The sequence below is a fragment of the Littorina saxatilis genome, linkage group LG2 (assembly GCF_037325665.1).
Source record: "Littorina saxatilis isolate snail1 linkage group LG2, US_GU_Lsax_2.0, whole genome shotgun sequence".
Taxonomy (NCBI): domain Eukaryota; kingdom Metazoa; phylum Mollusca; class Gastropoda; order Littorinimorpha; family Littorinidae; genus Littorina; species Littorina saxatilis.
In genome coordinates, this window is record NC_090246.1 from 41,748,786 (window position 1) to 41,766,066 (window position 17,281).

At 45.7% G+C, this 17,281-nt stretch overlaps 2 protein-coding genes across 2 annotated transcripts in view; both read left to right on the forward strand.

Annotated features, from left to right (window-relative positions):
• The window catches only part of LOC138959020 (Krueppel-like factor 6), a 103,821-nt gene that overhangs the window by 29,835 nt on the left and 56,705 nt on the right, over positions 1-17,281 (forward strand). The gene's annotated exons all lie outside the window — the stretch shown is intronic.
• Positions 12,388-16,631, forward strand: LOC138959022 (uncharacterized). The gene is made up of 2 exons (XM_070330389.1): positions 12,388-12,636; positions 15,624-16,631. Exons 1-2 carry the CDS (start codon positions 12,427-12,429, stop codon positions 16,221-16,223), a joined length of 810 nt encoding a protein of 269 aa, XP_070186490.1. The 5' UTR covers positions 12,388-12,426; the 3' UTR covers positions 16,224-16,631.

The following is a 17,281-nucleotide window of genomic DNA, read 5'->3' on the forward strand; positions in this document are numbered from 1 at the left end:
GGACGCTGCCGCCGACGACGCGGCCGCTAACGACGCGGCCGCTGACGACGCGGCCTCAGATGCGGAAGGTGCCGCCGAGCCCTCAGAGTGGGCGAGACTCCCCAGGGCTTTCCGAGTGAGAGGGGCCCCCCCTCCTCCAGCCTTGCCCCGCCTCGTCGCCCAGTAGACCCCTGCCATGAGCAGGAACAGTGCCCCGGCCCCCCATGCTATGAATCCTCCGGCCAAATAGTGCTGCTTCTGAACAAGATCAAGAACAAGAACAAGGATTTATTTCGCCATAGCATAACAGCCGTTGAAATTTGTCCTGCTGTGCAAACACGCATGATCATACATTCATACACTCCTTGCATATACGACAAACAACAACAACAACAACAACAACAACAACAACAACAACAACAACAACAACAACAACAACAAGTCAAAGTCATCACCTAAAACGAATTCATCATCGTATTTTTATAATACTAATAGTGTCGAATATAAATGTATAACTGAATGTATATATGAAAAAAATGCGTCATTGAAATGCATATGTTGTAAAAATGAATATCTCTCTCACGTGCGTACACACACACACACACACACACACACACACACACACACACACACACACACACACACACAACCTTTGTCGCCGGAGACTTGGCAGGTGTGCCGACAACACCATATGCAGCCTGCTCGGCGGACTCTTCGGTGTCGGTGGTGGTTGTCGTTGGGCGTACCGGAGGAGCGGAGGGAGGAACGTCCCAGCTTTGCTTGACGACGAATCCTGAGTAGAGGCCGTGGAGCCCTGAGCACTTCGTGTTGAACTTGCTGGAAATGTTGTGGTTCATTGGTACAAAGATCTCCGCTGTACTGACGACGGTGGACAGTGGTATAAGCTGTCGCTGCGGGTCGAGGTAGGTGCCTGTGCGTGTGATGATCTGCGTCACATTCCTTATGGTGTATCTGTGCCCATTGCCCACGTTCCACGTCACGAGCAGCTGCTCGGGAAAGTCCAGTGTCACTCCGGCAAACTTTTAAACAAAACACCAGGTTAACCTTCGCCGGTCGTCGTGGGTCCGTGTGGACCCCGAAGGGTGTTTAATTGCAAATATCTCTTAAACCAGTTGGAATTTGTTAATGAGCTTTTAAGAATGCTTCAGACACCTAAAAAGCTCTTATGTCATAAAAGATCATTATATTTCAGCGAGAAGTTATTAAAAAAAACAAAGGTCAAATTTAGACTACACACGGAAGACATCGTGGGGTCGTGCGGACACATGTTTCTCAAATTGAAGGAACTTACATAAAACTAGGGAGAGAGGTCCCAAACCTTCAGTATTGGCTCTAAACATCATTTCTACTATCTGTTTAATTTTGGAGTTAATAAGCAAGTCGCGTGGAGCGAAATTAGTACATAACAATGTGGGTCCACACGGCCCCACGACGTCTACAGAAGGGTATTCACGTTTTTCCTTTTTTTGAAAAGCTTTAGTCCGCACGGTATAAATAATTAAATTAATAATTTGATTTAATTACTTCTCGCGGAAATTGAACCACGGCGTCTACGAAAGAGGATGCACGTTTTTACATTTAGTCAAGTTTTGACTAAATGTTTTAAAATAGAGGGGGGAATCGAGACGAGGGTCGTGGTGTATGTGTGTGTGTGTGTCTGTCTGTCTGTCTGTCTGTCTGTCTGTGTGTGTATGTAGAGCGATTCAGACTAAACTACTGGACCGATCTTTATGAAATTTGACATGAGAGTTCCTGGGTATGATATCCTCAGACGTTTTTTTCATTTTTTTGATAAATGTCTTTGATGACGTCATATCCGGCTTTTCGTGAAAGTTGAGGCGGCACTGTCACGCTCTCATTTTTCAACCAAATTGGTTGAAATTTTGGTCAAGTAATCTCCGACGAAGCCCGGACTTCGGTATTGCATTTCAGCTTGGTGGCTTAAAAATTAATTAATGACTTTGGTCATTCAAAATCTGAAAATTGTAAAAAAAAAAAGCTTTTTAAAAAACGATCTAAAGGTACGTTAATCTTATTCTCCATCATGTTCTTATTCCAAAAACATATACATATGTTATATTTGGATTAAAAACAAGCTCTGAAAATTAAAAATATAAAAATTATGATCAAAATTAAATTTTCGAAATCAATTTAAAAACACTTTCATCTTATTCCTTGTCGGTTCCTGATTCCAAAAACATATAGATATGATATGTTTGGATTGAAAACACGCTCAGAAAGTTAAAACGAAGAGAGGTACAGAAAAACGTGCTATCCTTCTCAGCGCAACTACTACCCCGCTCTTCTTGTCAATTTCACTGCCTTTGCCATGAGCGGTGGACTGACGATGCTACGAGTATACGGTCTTGCTGCGTTGCATTGCGTTCAGTTTCATTCTGTGAGTTCCACAGCTTGACTAAATGTAGTAATTTCGCCTTACGCGACTTGTTGCTTCTTTGGAAAGCATGGGTCTACGGAAGGGTATGCATATTTGTCCTTCTTTGAGAAGCATGGGTCCGCACGGCCCCACGATGTCTTCCGTGATTAGTCGATAACCCGGTCGGGCGAAGGTTAAGAAGTGTCGTGAATCGTTCACACACACACACACACACACATACACACACGCGCACGCACGCACAAACACGCGTGCTCGCGGGAAGAGGGTGGGGGGGGGGGGGGGGGAAATTGAAGGTTCCCACTGACTATTCTATTATTACGTCATATCAGGACCAGTTGACCTATCATGGTACAAAACACCAGGCGGACAGGCATGTAAACAATGAACACTTATGATCATGATTGGCGATATAGTTCTGGAAAACTGTTGTTGCAGTATTTCAACAAAGGGAGGAGCCTGAAAAAGGGTTGAAGATGGGGGATGGTGGTGGTTGGGGGTTGGGGGGGGGGGGGGGGAACTGTCTTACCGTGCATGTCCAATATAATGTCTTGTTCACAATGATAGCCGTGGAGTTGATCGGCGGCGGTGGTGTCGACACGGTGTACACCCTGATAGGCAGAGACGCGTTGAACGACTGGGTCACGCCGTCGGGCTGAGGGGGGCGGAACGTCGCCTCGCATAGCACTGGTCTCAGGTGTAGGCTGCGGTTGACGGTCAGTGGGAAGCAGAACGTGTACATGCCTTCAGAGTCAGTCTCGCCTGTCGAGTTGCGTCTATCGAACACTCCTGACACCTGTAACCGAGTAAGAGAGTAGGGAGAGAGAGCGTGGCGAGAGAGAGAGAGAGGGCGAGAGAGAGAGAGAGAGAGAGAGAGAGAGAGACAGAGATAGGGGGGAGAGTGAATTGAATTGAATTGAATTGAACTTTATTTAACAAGAATTACGATTTAAGGCTATGCCTTTTCTTATACAATCTGTACTTGGGACGCACAGACACAACGATACACATAAAAATAAAAAGTTAGAGAGAGAGAGAGAGAGAGAGAGAGAGAGAGAGAGAGAGAGAGAGAGAGGGGGCAGAGACAGGGGGAGATAGAGAGAGGAGGGAGGGAGGGAAGGATAGTGAGAATATGGTGGAAGAAACAGAAAGATAGAGGGGTGGGACTGCTCCGGTCATCAGCCAGAGAGGGAGATAAGTAAAGAGACACAGAGAAAGTGGGAGAGACAGAGAAAGTGGGGTTGGGGAGAGGGGGGGGGGGGGGTTGAGAGAAGGAGAGAGAGCTGTAACAAACAAATTCGCCAACACATTACTATTTCATTTTTTCAGCTCCCCACAAGGTTTCGATCCGTCCGTGTTGGTCTGTTTCGAATATAACCCCGAAAATGCACAAAACATCTACACTGTTTGACAGTAAATGATCAATTATTGCAAACTCTATTCATTACCCAATATTGACGGACTGTGTGATGATATCTTCTGCTATGGTCTGTTGAGACAGTAATATCAAAATCGAGACCGGAGGTCGAGATTTTGATATCACTGTCGAAACAGACCAATTGCAGAAGATATCGTCACACAGTCAGTCAATGTTAGATATATTGCTAATTCTCTGGACATTTTGTATTTACTGTAAAGAAATTACAAAAGTATTTGTCTCAGTTTTGGCTGTTCCATATCCCTCCCTCTTAATATTATTTCTTTTTGTTCACTCTTTTCTTGTACTTTTCAGTATTTCAAAATGTCTTTTCTTTCAAAAAGTCTTTAGTCACTTGCTCAACTAAATTCTGGGATAATTACATTTTCATATATATTTGTTTGTTTTTAAATGTAGGTGTTTTTGTTTTTGAAGTGGGGAAGCAATAAAGAGATCGTCGATATCAAAACTGATATCGACGGAAATGTCGTCGATATCACTTTTGCACTGAGCTCAGTTTTGCCCAACTGACCAATGGAAATCCACTTAACATATGAAATAGCAATATTGTAGCATATAGTGCAAACGTCTGGTGATATCCAATGCAAAGTGAAGCGGTACATTGCCTACGACACCCACAGAGCGATCTGAGCCGACTGCGAAAAAACACACCGCCTCAGAGCTTCTCACGCACGGAACGTCTCACACACCGTATACATGTACCGCACACAAAATTGAGCCCCAGAACGTGATCACAGGAAAACTAGTTAATTATATTTATGGGGTGATGCGAACTGACAAACCGCATCAAGTTTCGTTAAGCTTGCAATACTCTAAAGGTATCTGTAGGCATCTTTGTGATGGCTGTGTGCAGCTTTTGACTGTTTATATCGTAATCTGCGACCAAAAAACCCACATTGTTGCTTCAGCGAAGCCGCTATGACTCCTGCACTTCCCATTTAAGACATTCCGCCACAGACAAGGAAACAAGAAAAGAAACATGCGAAAACAGCGACAGCTGCTTCAGACAATAGTCAACGCATACACTTTCAACTACACACGCAGCGCAAGCAAACACACACACACACACACACACACACACACACACACACACACACAGACAACACACACACAACACACACACACACGCACGTACACACACACGAGCGCGCAAACACAAACACGCACGTACGCACGCACAGATACACACACATACTCCCAATCCACATACACAGAATCTGACACACACACTGACACACACACACAGATGCAAACTCACAGACACACACAGACACACACACACTCGAACACACACACACACACACACATAAACACGCACACACACACACACACACACACACATAAACACGCACACACACTCGCGCATAAGTAGAATGCGGTAGGCCTACAAGTCAAGTCCAAGACTACCTGTCATTCACTGCTCACCTTCAAATGGAACTCTGGAATCATGCCACTCAACTGCTTGCTGCTGCAACACAATTCCACGTCTGTCGAAATCTCGAATCCTTTCGAAGTTTTCAGAACAACAGTGACATTTTGCGAAGCGCCCCAGTCGACCATGGTCACCAATATTAGAATTAACATAAGAAACATTTTTCTCTTTCGAATACTTCTTGCTTGCTTACCAAAAAGTCAAGGTTGACAATGAAATGACGTATTGTTTTCTGGGGTGTCTCGTCACAATGACGTCTGTGTGACGTATTTGTTAAGACAACAATTTCAGGAAATGTAGGTTTCCCGAGACCATAAGTAAATACCATCAGCATCTTACGCCGTGGTTACGTTCTTCTGTGTTATTTGCGTTCACGCTCAATGTCAATAAGAAGCGACCGTTTCATGTTTACCTTGAGTAAAGTCATGAATTAATGTTTTATGTAACGAGAACGGAGAGAGAGGTTTGTCGCCGGAGGTATGCGTGTCTGTCAGTGTCAGTGTGTTTCTGTGAGTATATGTGTGTGTGTGTGTGTGCGGTGCGTGTGTGCGTGCGTGTATGTGTGTGTGTTTGTGTGTGTGTACGTGTGTGTACGTGTGTGTGTGCGTGTGTGTGTGTGCGTATGTGTGCGGCGTATGCGTGTAAGTGTGTGTGCCCCGCCCCCCCCCCCCCCCGATACAAGGAAAGTCATTTTTCATATCAGGTAAAAGGTGGTATAACGCTTTGGAAAAACCGGGGAAACCATACTGTAAATGTTTGAGCATGCGCTTTGGAGAGCTGAACCATTGTGTAATGATCTGAGCATGCGCAGTTGTTGTCTAAATTCACTATACGTTCTATGTTTAGCTGCGCATGAATCTCCAATAAACCAACGTGCGGAATCAAAAATGGACCCCAAGCAAAAGATTGTTTACCGGTTCGAACCAAACATATGAGAACGTTCCAACACCATCTGTATTCGTTGTATTCTCGGACAAAAGGTTATTTCTTGCATTATGCCTGTTTGCGACTGAAATGCACAAAAAAGAGAAACATTGAACACCAACAATTCTGTCGTCTGCATCGAACAACACGCAATCTTGTTTCATGAGAACAGGCTGACAGCGTCAAGAAATGAAGATTTTGCACAATGAAAAGAATTCCTATCAGGCACTCACTTTCTGTATCGCTATCCGTACGTGCTGTGCTGCAGAGTTGTTCTTCAGTACTGGTGACAGAAAGGGGGAAAAGTGGTAAAAATTTAAATCTGTAGTTTTGTTTTTGAAATACAGCTTTTCATTAAGCAAAAACACTGTAGTATCTGATTTACAAAAGAAAAAAATCACTGGTTCACATGGTTCTTACATAATCTTACTTTTAAAGCTGGTTTTTGTGTGTCTGTGTTTGTGTTTGTAAGATAACGACAGGCTCCGAAACGGCTTGTTGCACCACACTTTGAAGTAATCCCACACTTTGAAGTAAATTACTTCAAATTGTGGGGATGTGCCCCACACTTTGAAGTAATCCCATTTTTTACTTCAAAGTGTGGGGGGATCTTCCCACACTTTGAAGTAAACTTCAAAGCGCGGGACTTTTGCATCGCCTGTTTGAGCCTGATGATTTTGTCCAAAAAAAAAAATGGCAAAGTCTTTTGGATGAGTGAACAGAAAAAGTGAGCGAGCCAAGAAACATAGTGATGTTTGTTATCAGGCTTTAAGCAATGTCCCATTGTTGAGTGTGACGAAAACTCGTGGTGACGATTTTAAAACATGTTGGGTCATGCGGACACTATCTGGGAACAATTGGGCTAATTCGGCACGATTTTACAAGCATGGGCTCACTGTAAAAAGCCCCCCCCCCCCCCCCCCCCCTACGACATTTCTCCACAAAATGTCAGTCCCCACTGTCACAATTTCCCGCCAAATGTCCGCAACTGCGATAATTTCCCGCCAAATATTCCAACTGCGACAACTCCCCGCCAGATGTCCCAGCTACGATAATTCCCACCAAAATGTCCTCACTACGACATTTCCCCGCAAAATGGCCTCCACTGCGACAATTCCCCGCCAAACAGCCCATCTACGACGATTCGTCACCAAATGTCCCCACTACGACAATTCCCCGCCCAGTGTTCCCCCCTGCGACAATTGCCCGCCAAATGTTCCCACTACGACAATTCCCCGCATAGTGTCCCCCACTGCGACAATTTCCCGCCAAATGTCCCCATTACGCCAAACTCCCTGGAAAATGTCCCCACTGCGACAATTCCCCGCCAAACGGCCCCACTACGACAATTCCCCGCCAAATGTCCCCATTACGCCAATTCTCCCTGGAAAATGTCCCTACTACGACAATTCCCCGCCAAACTGACCCACCACGACAATTCCCCGCCTACTGTCCCCCAATGCGACAATTCCCCGCCAAATGTCCCCACTATGACAATTCCCCGCCTAGTGTCCCCCACCGCGACAATTCCCCACCAAATGTCCCCACTACGCCAATTCTCCCTGGAAAATGTCCCCACTGCGACAATTCCCCCCCAAACGGCCCCACTACGACAATTCCCCGCCAAATGTCCCCATTACGCCAATTATCCCTGGAAAATGTCCCCATTGCGACAATTCCCCGCCAAACTGACCCACTGCCACAATTCCCCGCCTAGTGTCCCCCAATGTGAAAATTCCCCGCCAAATGTCCCCACTACGACAATTCCCCGCCTAGTGTCCCCCACTTCGACAATTCCCCGCCAAAGTTCCCCACTACGCCAATTCTCCCTGGAAAATGTCCCCACTGCGACAATTTCCCGCCTAGTGTCCTCCACTGCGACAATTCCTCGCCTAGTGACCCCTACTGCAACAATTCCCCGCCAAATGTCCCCACTACAACAGTTCCCCGCCTAGTGTCCCCCACTGTGGCAATTCCCCGCCAAATTTCCCCACTACGCCAATTCTCCCTGGAAAATGTCCCCACTGCGATAATTCCCCGCCAAACGGCCCCACTATGACAATTCCCCGCCCAGTGTTCTCCACTGCGACAATTCCCCGCCAAATGTTCCCACTACGACAATTCCCCGCATATAGTGTCCCCCACTGCGACAATTCCCCGCCAAACGGCCCCACTACGACAATTCCCCGCCAAATGTCCCCATTACGCCAATTCTCCCTGGAAAATGTCCCTACTACGACAATTCCCCGCCAAACTGACCCACTAGGACAATTCCCCGCCTAGTGTCCCCCAATGCGACAATTCCCCGCCAAATGTCCCCACTACGACATTTCCCCGCCTAGTGTCCCCCACTGCGACAATTCCCCACCAAATGTGCCCACTACGCCAATTCTCCCTGGAAAATGTCCTCACTGCGACAATTCCCCGCCAAACGGCCCCACTACGACAATTCCCCGCCAAATGTCCCCATTACGCCAATTATCCCTGGAAAATGTCCCCACTGCGACAATTCCCCGCCAAACTGACCCACTGCCACAATTCCCCGCCTAGTGTCCCCCAATGTGACAATTCCCCGCCAAATGTCCCCACTACGACAATTCCCCGCCTAGTGTCCCCCACTGCGACAATTCCCCGCCAAAGTTCCCCACTACGCCAATTCTCCCTGGAAAATGTCCCCACTGCGACAATTTCCCGCCTAGTGTCCTGCACTGCGACAATTCCTCGCCTAGTGACCCCTACTGCGACAATTCCCCGCCAAATGTCCCCACTACAACAGTTCCCCGCCTAGTGTCCCCCACTGCGGCAATTCCCCGCCAAATTTCCCCACTACACCAATTCTCCCTGGAAAATGTCCCCACTGCGACAATTCCCCGCCAAACGGCCCCACTACGACAATTCCCCGCCACATGTCCCCACTACAACAGTTCCCCGCCTAATGTCCCCCACTGCGGCAATTCCCCGCCAAATGTCCCCATTACGCCAATTCTCCCTGGAAAATGTCCCCACTGCGACAATTCCCCGCCAAATGTCCACACTACGACAATTCTCCCTGGAAAATGTCCCCACTACGACAATTCCCCGCCAAGTGTCCCCCACTGCGACACAATTCCCCGCCAAATGTCCACACTACGACAATTCTCCCTGAAAAATGTCCCCACTACGACAATTCCCCGCCAAGTGTCCCCGACTGCGACAATTCCCCGTCAAATGTCCACACTAAGATAATTCTCCCTGGAAAATGTCCCCACTACAACAATTCCCAGCCAAACGGCCCCACTACGACAATTCGTCGCCAAATGTCCCCACTACGACAATTCCCCGCCAAATGTCCCCACTTCGGCAATTCCCCACCAAGTGTCCCCCATTGCGACAATTCCCCGCCAAATGTCCACACTACGCCAATTCTCCCTGGAAAATGTCCTCACTACGACAATTCCCCGCCAAACGGCCCCACTACGACAATTCATCGCCAAATGTCCCCACTACGACAATTCCCCGCCAAATGTCTCCACTACGACAGTTCCCGCCAAATGTATCCCACTTCAACAATTACTCGCCAAATATTCCCACTGCGACAATTCCCCACCAAGTGTCCCCCACTGCGACAATTCCCCGCCAAATGTTTCCTCCCATGCTTGTAAAATCGTGCCGAATTAGCCCAATTGTTCCCAGATAGTCTCCGCATGACCCAACATGTTTTAAAATCGTCACCACGAGTTTTCGTCACACTCAACAATGGGACATTGCTTAAAGCCTGATAACAAACATCACTATGTTTCTTGGCTCGCTCACTTTTTCTGTTCACTCATCCAAAAGACTTTGCCATTTTTTTTGACAAAATCATCAGGCTCAAACAGGCGATGCAAAAGTCCCACGCTTTGAAGTAAGTTACTTCAAAGTGTGGGAAGATCCCCCCACACTTTGAAGTAAAAACTGAGTTTACTTCAAAGTGTGGGAAGATCCCCCCACACTTTGAAGTAAAAAATGGGTTTACTTCAAAGTGTGGGGCACATCCCCACACTTTGAAGTAATTTACTTCAAAGTGTGGGATTACTTCAAAGTGTGGTGCAACAACGGAACCCACTGGCATATACTTTTGGTCTCGGGCAACCAACATTTCTGGAATTGTTGTCCTAGCAAATACGTCACACAAGCGTCATTGTGGCGATACACCCAGAAAAACAATACGTCATTTCATTGTCTAACTTGACTTTTTGATTGCAAGCAAGAAGAATTCGAAAAAGAAAAATGTTTCTTTTGTTAGTTCTCGTATTGGCAAACATGGTCAACTGGGGTGCTTCGCAAAATGTCACTGTTACTCTGACAACTTCACAAGGGTTCAAGAATTTGTTAGACGTGAATCTGTTGCAGCAGCAAGCAGTTGAGTGGCATGATTCCAGAGTTGCATTTGAAGGTAGCAGTGAGTGAAAGATAGGCTTGGATTTGACCTGTACAGTATCCTGCTTGTATGAATGTGATTGTGTGTGTGTGTGTGTGTGTGTGTGTGTGTGTGTGTGTGTGTGTGTGTGTGTGTGTGTGTGTAAGTGTGTGTGTGTGTGTGTGTGTTAGTGTGTGTGTGTGTGTGTGTGCGTGTGTGTGTGTGAGTAGTTGAGGATGTACGTGTGTGTTAACTTTTGAGTTTACTTGTCTGACGCAGCTGTCGCTGCGGTCGCCTTTTCTTTTCTTGTGCGTAAACGCGTAAGAAGCTCTGAGGGGCCATTTTTTTGCAGTCGGCTCAGATCGCTCTGTAGGTGCCGTGGGCAGTGTATCGCTTTACCTTTTTGTTTGTAACATTCACAAATGCATACACCAGTTAACAGTTTCGGCGTTTACATGGAACAAAGAAGGAAAGCGGAAGAGGAAGACGTACAAACATACTCGCAAAAATACGATCTGCGCACGCGTTCAAATCAAAGGGGAAAAAAAAGGAAAATCGTGTGTTTGTATGCCCGATGTAATCCTTAGAAACTTTACACTTTTTCTTCGAACACTCAAAAGCAACTTCAGGGCTGGAAGACTACAAAATTGCACTTTCTGCCGACTGAATCTACGCTTTCTCAAATCAACCGGAACAGGAAGAAGAAGAAAAAAACTCTCGAAAAAACGATCTGGGGATGCGCATTTTCTCAAAAACAGGAAACCGGAAGAGGAAGAAGAAGCAAAAGTGCTCGTAGAAAAAGATGTGCGCATGTGCGAATCTAAAATGGCCGCGGAACTGTTAATTCGGTGTAGTGGATATCACCACAATTAGCAGCTACATGCTACAATGAATAGATTTGGCAGTTATTGGTCATGTACGCCAACAAGTCCAGATGTGATTGGATGTTCGTGGTTATGCTCGATACAGACCAACACAGACGATCGAAACCAGAATGGGGAGTTAAAGCAATGCATAAGTAATGTTTTGGTAATAAAAATATTACAGCTCTCTCTCTTCCTCTCTCTCTCGCCCCCTCTTTCTCTCTCACCCTCTCTTTCTCTCTCACCCTCTCTTGTTCGCCATCTCTCTCTTTCCCAACCCCCACTATCTCCGTCTCTCTCCGAGGGGCGGGGACGTAGCTCAGTTGGTAGCGCGCTGTAGTCAGTTGGTCACTATCAGCGTGGGTTCGATCCCAACGTTCGGCGAGAAATGTATTTCTCTGAGCTGAGTCATCTTTGTGTAGTCAGTCGGTGCAGCCGTTTCGGAGCCTTTAGTCATCCATACACACACACACACACACACACACACACACACACACACACACACACACACACACACACACACACACACATAAACGAGCTTTATATAGATATGATTATTCTTTTCAAGCCTGTCCGTCTATAAAATCGAGCCAAAATGCGCTACGTTCACCGGCTGCACATTTCCTTCTGTAATAATTATGACTAGTCGATGACGTCCCAAATCCTTCGTTGCCTAAGCTAACTTTGAATTAGCTGGCGCCATCTTGTTCAGCGCAAGTTCCTAAATGTCTCTCTCCCCTCTTTCTGCCTCACTCTCTCTCACTAACTATCCCTTTCTCTCTCCTCTCTTTCTCTCTCTGTCTCTCCCCCACTCTCTTTCTCTCTTACTCCGTTACAGGTTTCAGGAGTGTTCGATAAACGCAACTCGACAAAAAAGACTGACTCCAAAGGGCATGTACATACCCCCCCCTCCCCCCCTCTCTCTCTCTCTCTCCGTTACAGGTGCCAGGAGTGTTTGGTAGACGCAACTCGACAGGCGAGACTGACTCTGAAGGCATGTACACGTTCTGCTTCCCACTGACCGTCAACCGCAGCCTACACCTGAGACCAGTGCTCTGCGAGGCGACGTTCCGCCTCCCTCAGCTCGGCAGCGTGCCGCAGTCGTTCAACGTGTCTTTACCTATCAGGGTGTATGACTGGTCGTCCCCACTGATGAGTGCCCCAGCAGCATTCGTTGTGGAGAAGACAGATTATACAACATGCACGGTAAGACAGTCGAGACAGATTATACAACATGCACGGTAAGACAGTCAAGACAGATTATACAACATGCACGGTAAGACAGTCAAGACAGATTATACAACATGCACGGTAAGACAGTCGAGACAGATTATACAACATGCACGGTAAGACAGTCGAGACAGATTATACAACATGCACGGTAAGACAGTCAAGACAGATTATACAACATGCACGGTAAGACAGTCAAGACAGATTATACAACATGCACGGTAAGACAGTCAAGACAGATTATACAACATGCACGGTAAGACAGTCAAGACAGATTATACAACATGCACGGTAAGACAGTCGAGACAGATTATACAACATGCACGGTAAGACAGTCGAGACAGATTATACAACATGCACGGTAAGACAGTCGAGACAGATTATACAACATGCACGGTAAGACAGTCAAGACAGATTATACAACATGCACGGTAAGACAGTCGAGACAGATTATACAACATGCACGGTAAGACAGTCGAGACAGATTATACAACATGCACGGTAAGACAGTCGAGACAGATTATACAACATGCACGGTAAGACAGTCGAAGACAGATTATACAACATGCACGGTAAGACAGTCGAGACAGATTATACAACATGCACGGTAAGACAGTCGAGACAGATTATACAACATGCACGGTAAGACAGTCGAGACAGATTATACAACATGCACGGTAAGACAGTCGAGACAGATTATACAACATGCACGGTAAGACAGTCGAGACAGATTATACAACATGCACGGTAAGACAGTCAAGACAGATTATACAACATGCACGGTAAGACAGTCGAGACAGATTATACAACATGCACGGTAAGACAGTCGAGACAGATTATACAACATGCACGGTAAGACAGTCGAGACAGATTATACAACATGCACGGTAAGACAGTCAAGACAGATTATACAACATGCACGGTAAGACAGTCAATACAGATTATACAACATGCACGGTAAGACAGTCGAGACAGATTATACAACATGCACGGTAAGACAGTCGAGACAGATTATACAACATGCACGGTAAGACAGTCGAGACAGATTATACAACATGCACGGTAAGACAGTCGAGACAGATTATACAACATGCACGGTAAGACAGTCGAGACAGATTATACAACATGCACGGTAAGACAGTCGAGACAGATTATACAACATGCACGGTAAGACAGTCGAGACAGATTATACAACATGCACGGTAAGACAGTCGAGACAGATTATACAACATGCACGGTAAGACAGTCAAGACAGATTATACAACATGCACGGTAAGACAGTCGAGACAGATTATACAACATGCACGGTAAGACAGTCGAGACAGATTATACAACATGCACGGTAAGACAGTCAAGACAGATTATACAACATGCACGGTAAGACAGTCGAGACAGATTATACAACATGCACGGTAAGACAGTCAAGACAGATTATACAACATGCACGGTAAGACAGTCGAGACAGATTATACAACATGCACGGTAAGACAGTCGAGACAGATTATACAACATGCACGGTAAGACAGTCGAGACAGATTATACAACATGCACGGTAAGACAGTCGAGACAGATTATACAACATGCACGGTAAGACAGTCGAGACAGATTATACAACATGCACGGTAAGACAGTCGAGACAGATTATACAACATGCACGGTAAGACAGTCGAGACAGATTATACAACATGCACGGTAAGACAGTCGAGACAGATTATACAACATGCACGGTAAGACAGTCAAGACAGATTATACAACATGCACGGTAAGACAGTCAAGACAGATTATACAACATGCACGGTAAGACAGTCAAGACAGATTATACAACATGCACGGTAAGACAGTCAAGACAGATTATACAACATGCACGGTAAGACAGTCAAGACAGATTATACAACATGCACGGTAAGACAGTCAAGACAGATTATACAACATGCACGGTAAGACAGTCGAGACAGATTATACAACATGCACGGTAAGACAGATTATACAACATGCACGGTAAGACAGTCGAGACAGATTATACAACATGCACGGTAAGACAGTCGAGACAGATTATACAACATGCACGGTAAGACAGTCAAGACAGATTATACAACATGCACGGTAAGACAGTCGAGACAGATTATACAACATGCACGGTAAGACAGTCGTCTCTCAGCGACAGCCCCCTCCCCCACCTTACCCCGTCTTCAAACCCTTCCTCCAATTCACGCTCATCCCCATTTTGAAATACCGCAACAACAGTTTTCCAGAACTATACCGCCGATCATGATTAGGCCAAACAAAAATATATGTTGGTTTAGGGTAACCCGACCGATCCTATTTTTTTTCCCGCCGACCCTACAACTTTTTTTTTCATTTCTAAAAAAAAAAAAAAAAGAAACCAACCTTTGGCACATTTTGCGAATTATTTCGAGACTTAAAAATAATAAAAAAAAATTTAAACGACCTAAAGCGACCCTATTTTGTTTGGTCACGTTACCCTAAACCAAAATATATTTTTGTTTGGCCTTATAAATGTTCATTGTTTGTTTGTCTGTCTGTCTGGTGTTTTGTCCACCACATAGCATACTATACCTCCTCCTGTCCCAAGATAGGTCAATTGGTCCTGATAGAAAGTAATAATCAACTAGTCAGCAGAATCTTCACCCCACCCCACCCCCTCCCGCACATTAGGTGAGTAGCTACGCCCCACTCCCCCCCCCCCCCCCCCCCCCCCCGCGTGTCAAGAGAGTAATTATCACAAGCATTATGAAGAACCACAATGAAGCAGGCCTTTTGGGGAGGGGTGCGGGGAGGGTGGATGTCTCTGTAGCTCAGTGATTTGTGTGTGTGTGTGTGTATGTTTGTGTGCGCGTGCGCGTATGTGTGAGTGTTAGCGTGCATGCGCGCGCTCATGTGTGAATGTATGTGTGTCTGTGAACGATTCACGCCACTTCTTTACTTGTTGTTCTGTTTGCAAGTTTGTCGACATAGTACTGGACTTCCCCGAGCAGCTGCTCGTGACATGGACGATAGGCAAGGGGTACGGATACATCATACGAAATGTGACCCAGACCGCCCAGCTGACAGGCACATATCTCGACCCCCCGCGACACCTTATACCACTGTCCACACTCGTCAGCACGGCGGAGATCTTCATACCAAATAACCACAACATCACCACCCCGATCGGAACAATTTGCAGCGCGTTCCACGGCCTCAGTTTAGCACTTGTCGTCCATCAAATCTGGGACGTTCCTCCTCCTGCCCCTCCGGTACGCCCAACGACAACCACCACCACCACAGCCACCTCGGCCAACGCCGCCGATTCCAACCGTCTTCAACCGACCACAGCTTCGGAGGGTGTCGGCACACCTGCAAAGTCTCAGACCACACAGGCGCCGCATTTGTTGGTCGGAAGATTGGTAGCGGGGGCGGTCGGGGCGCTGTCCATGCTCGTGGCAGGCGTCTACCTGGCTACGAGGCGGGGCAAGACTGGCGGAGGGGGGGGTCCATCTCACTCGGGAAGCCCTGGAGAGTCTTGCCCCCCCAGAGAGCTCGGCAGCTCCTTCCGCATCTGAAGCCGCATCCTCAGGCTACTTTGAAGGCCCCTCCTCAACCGCCTCGACCTTGTCCTCGTCAGACGTCGAGGAGGAGGATGTGTCGGACATAGAATCCGTGTCTGAGGCGTAGCAGATGTGAGGCTGTTTATGTCGTACGATTTTTGTTTTTACATAAATAACAAAAAACACAAGAAACTAAGTCCATCTCACGATGAACACGAGCCGAAATCATATGCACTCGACTTATGAAAATAGAAAGAAATCAAATACGACGAAGAGAAGAACAAGTTTGAAAGTACCATTGAACTTCCATGTCGGCGTGTGGCTGAGCTTAAAATAGGAATGTTGTTGCAATCTGTTTTTGTTGAAAATTGTGGTAGTTGTTATGTATTATCTTAAGAGCAAAGGAATGATGGGAAAGAAGAAAAAAAACACAAAACAGGAATAAATGTGAAAATAATGTTATTTCGAAATATCTCTTACAACAAAATCATAAAAGACAAACAGTATTGTGAAAAAAAATGTACGCATTAAATGTACAAGAAAAAATGTCTACACAAATAATGTAGCACCCGTGCACACCATTGTATTGAGATCAATGGTTAAAATAGTAAACGAAGTAATTGCTGTCGAGGACTTACAAAAAGATATTTAACAAAAGATTGATTGTTCAGTCATATAATTAATGACACATTTTTTGGGTAACCATCTTGGCTTAACCACTTGCACCAGAGAAAGTGAAATGTCACACAATGTCTTGAAAAGTTCAATATGAAGTGAACACAATGTGTTATATATCTATTGATAATAACAACAATTGCATTTAATAAGTGGAAAATAGTGCAAAACATGACATGACAACTATACATTTTAATATGAAAAAAACATCATAATGCAACATGTACATGAAGAACCAAACTGGTATACAGTGAAAAATCATCAAGATGAGAATGTGAATGGACACCAACAATATTGTCAGATATGACATTTATGGGTTTTATGTATGAACATGTATGTAATATGAGTACTTAATTAATGATGAAATGATGCTGTTATTAGTATGCATTAATTGACAG

What these genes read in the sequence shown, in the direction of transcription:
- LOC138959022 (XM_070330389.1), top strand. Translation starts at nt 12,427, where the DNA reads ATGTACACGTTCTGCTTCCCACTGACCGTCAACCGCAGCCTACACCTG. An exon ending in CAGATTATACAACATGCACG is followed by an intron (nt 12,637 to 15,623) that starts GTAAGACAGTCG and finishes TCTGTTTGCAAG; the next exon opens with TTTGTCGACATAGTACTGGA.